This window comes from Gossypium raimondii, chromosome 9 (assembly GCF_025698545.1).
Source record: "Gossypium raimondii isolate GPD5lz chromosome 9, ASM2569854v1, whole genome shotgun sequence".
Taxonomy (NCBI): Eukaryota; Viridiplantae; Streptophyta; class Magnoliopsida; order Malvales; family Malvaceae; genus Gossypium; species Gossypium raimondii.
Genome location: NC_068573.1, coordinates 21,683,618 through 21,685,529, shown reverse-complemented (window position 1 = coordinate 21,685,529; position 1,912 = coordinate 21,683,618). Strand labels below are relative to the sequence as shown.

Genomic DNA, 1,912 nt, shown 5'->3' with positions numbered 1-1,912 from the left:
TGATGGATAAATTTATAATATAAATGGAATTGCGTTGAATCAGGCTGTATTCTGAAATAGTCAGCTGGATTTAATTGTTTATGTATATGATTACTTAAATCGTTTTCTTTAATGAATAGTGCGCAGTTCGTGTTATGCACCGCCATAACAACTAATCATTGCCTTCATTACCAACTTTAAAAACAAAAACATAAACCAGCTGAGAAAAGTCAAAGTCTGAAAGACAACCTACGATTATGCAAGTATAATAAGAATAAAACGACAAGAATTTCACTTGTATATAACAGGAGAACATCATAGTATATCCTCTCAACTTGTCTTTTGGTGAGCTCAAAGCAAAAAACAAAAGACTGCAAGAATATGGCATCACCAGCAGCGAATAGGCAGTCGATCACAACCCCAAATTCAGGGCAATGGACTACTGGTCTCTTTGATTGTTTTGATGATTCTAGTAACTGTAAGAGACCATTAGCTTAACTTCATTGGTTGCTTTTTAGTATGATTTTCACATTAAAACAATGATTTATATTATTAAATAACCCACTTATAAATGTTGTTTTTTTTATGAAGGTTTCATGACATGGTGCTGTCCTTTTATCACCTTTGGCCGAAACGTGGAGATTATAGATAAAGGAAAAACATGTAAGCAATCTTACGTACCTTACCATTTACCAATTAATATCTCCTCAACATGCTTAAATACGAATGTATTGATGTTTAATTTTCTATCTACTATTTTGTTGGTGGATTTGCAGCTCCTGCTGACGCAGCCCGAACTTACTACATACTAGGCAGCTTTGGTTTTGCATTTTGTTACTCGTATCCGTATCGAAAAAAACTAAGGGAACAATTTTCACTGAAGGAACAACCATGCGGTGATTGCCTTGTTCACTGCTGTTGCATCCAATGTGCTCTTTGTCAAGAGCATAGAGAGCTTATAAACCGTGGTTTAGACCCCACTATTGGTATAATTTCTTTTTACAAAAAAAGTATTGTTTGGACCTGCTTTTGAGATATTCAAAACTCCAATATTTTGTTTCTTTCCATCCATTAATTAATGGGGTTTACTTTTTTTTTTTACTGAAAAAGGTTGGGCAGCCAATGTAGCAAGAATGATCCAAAACGAGAAAGTAGCGCCTGTAGTTGAAGCGGGGATGAACCACGTGGCTCCTTAATTACTATTTGTTCTTCACTAGTTTTCCTCCAGTGATGGGGGACATTATGATTGTTATGTATCTACCATGGGAAGCCTGCTCGGTGTGTTTGTATTTTGAAATTGATTTGATAGTTACTTTCTTTTCTTCATTTCTTTCTCAGTTGTATAAGTAATTATTTCTACGCCGATATACCGTTGGATTTTGTCACATTATTAAGTTTTAAACACATAAAATTATTATTATACATTCATCCGTAAATAAATTATTTAATGGACCCTTCCCACCATATTATTTATTGTTCCTTGTTAATTATTTAATAATATTTCAACAATCCTTTCCATGTGATTACACATAATTTTGGCAATTTTTTATCCTAAACCTTAAATCTAGGATCACGAACCTTGAACACAAAACCTAGAACCCAAAACCTTAAACTCAAACATCGAACCCGTAACATCCAACCCTTAAACCCTAAACCCTAAACTCGTAACCCCAAATCCTAAAATCTTAAACTCAAACCTTGAACCCCAAACTCTTCTCGAACCCTTGAACCCTAAACTTGAACCTTAAACTCAAAACCCGAACTCGAACCTTAGTCCTTAAATCTCGAACCCAAACCCTGAACCTCAAGGTTCGAGGTTTAAGGTTTAAGATTAAGGGTTCGAGGTTCATAGTAAAATAATTACTAAATTGTGTGTCAATGACATGGAAAAATTATACAAAAATTACTAATTTTTAAAAATTGGTTGTATAAA

General features: G+C 34.1%; 1 protein-coding gene across 1 annotated transcript; it reads left to right on the top strand.

The window, feature by feature from the left end:
- Nucleotides 1-334: 334 nt before the first annotated feature.
- Nucleotides 335-1,175, top strand: LOC128032573 (protein PLANT CADMIUM RESISTANCE 9-like). Its single transcript, XM_052621189.1, has 4 exons — nt 335-457; nt 571-642; nt 756-965; nt 1,090-1,175. The coding sequence occupies exons 1-4, from the start codon at nt 361-363 to the stop codon at nt 1,173-1,175; spliced, it is 465 nt and encodes a 154-aa protein (XP_052477149.1). The 5' UTR covers nt 335-360.
- Nucleotides 1,176-1,912: the final 737 nt, after the last annotated feature.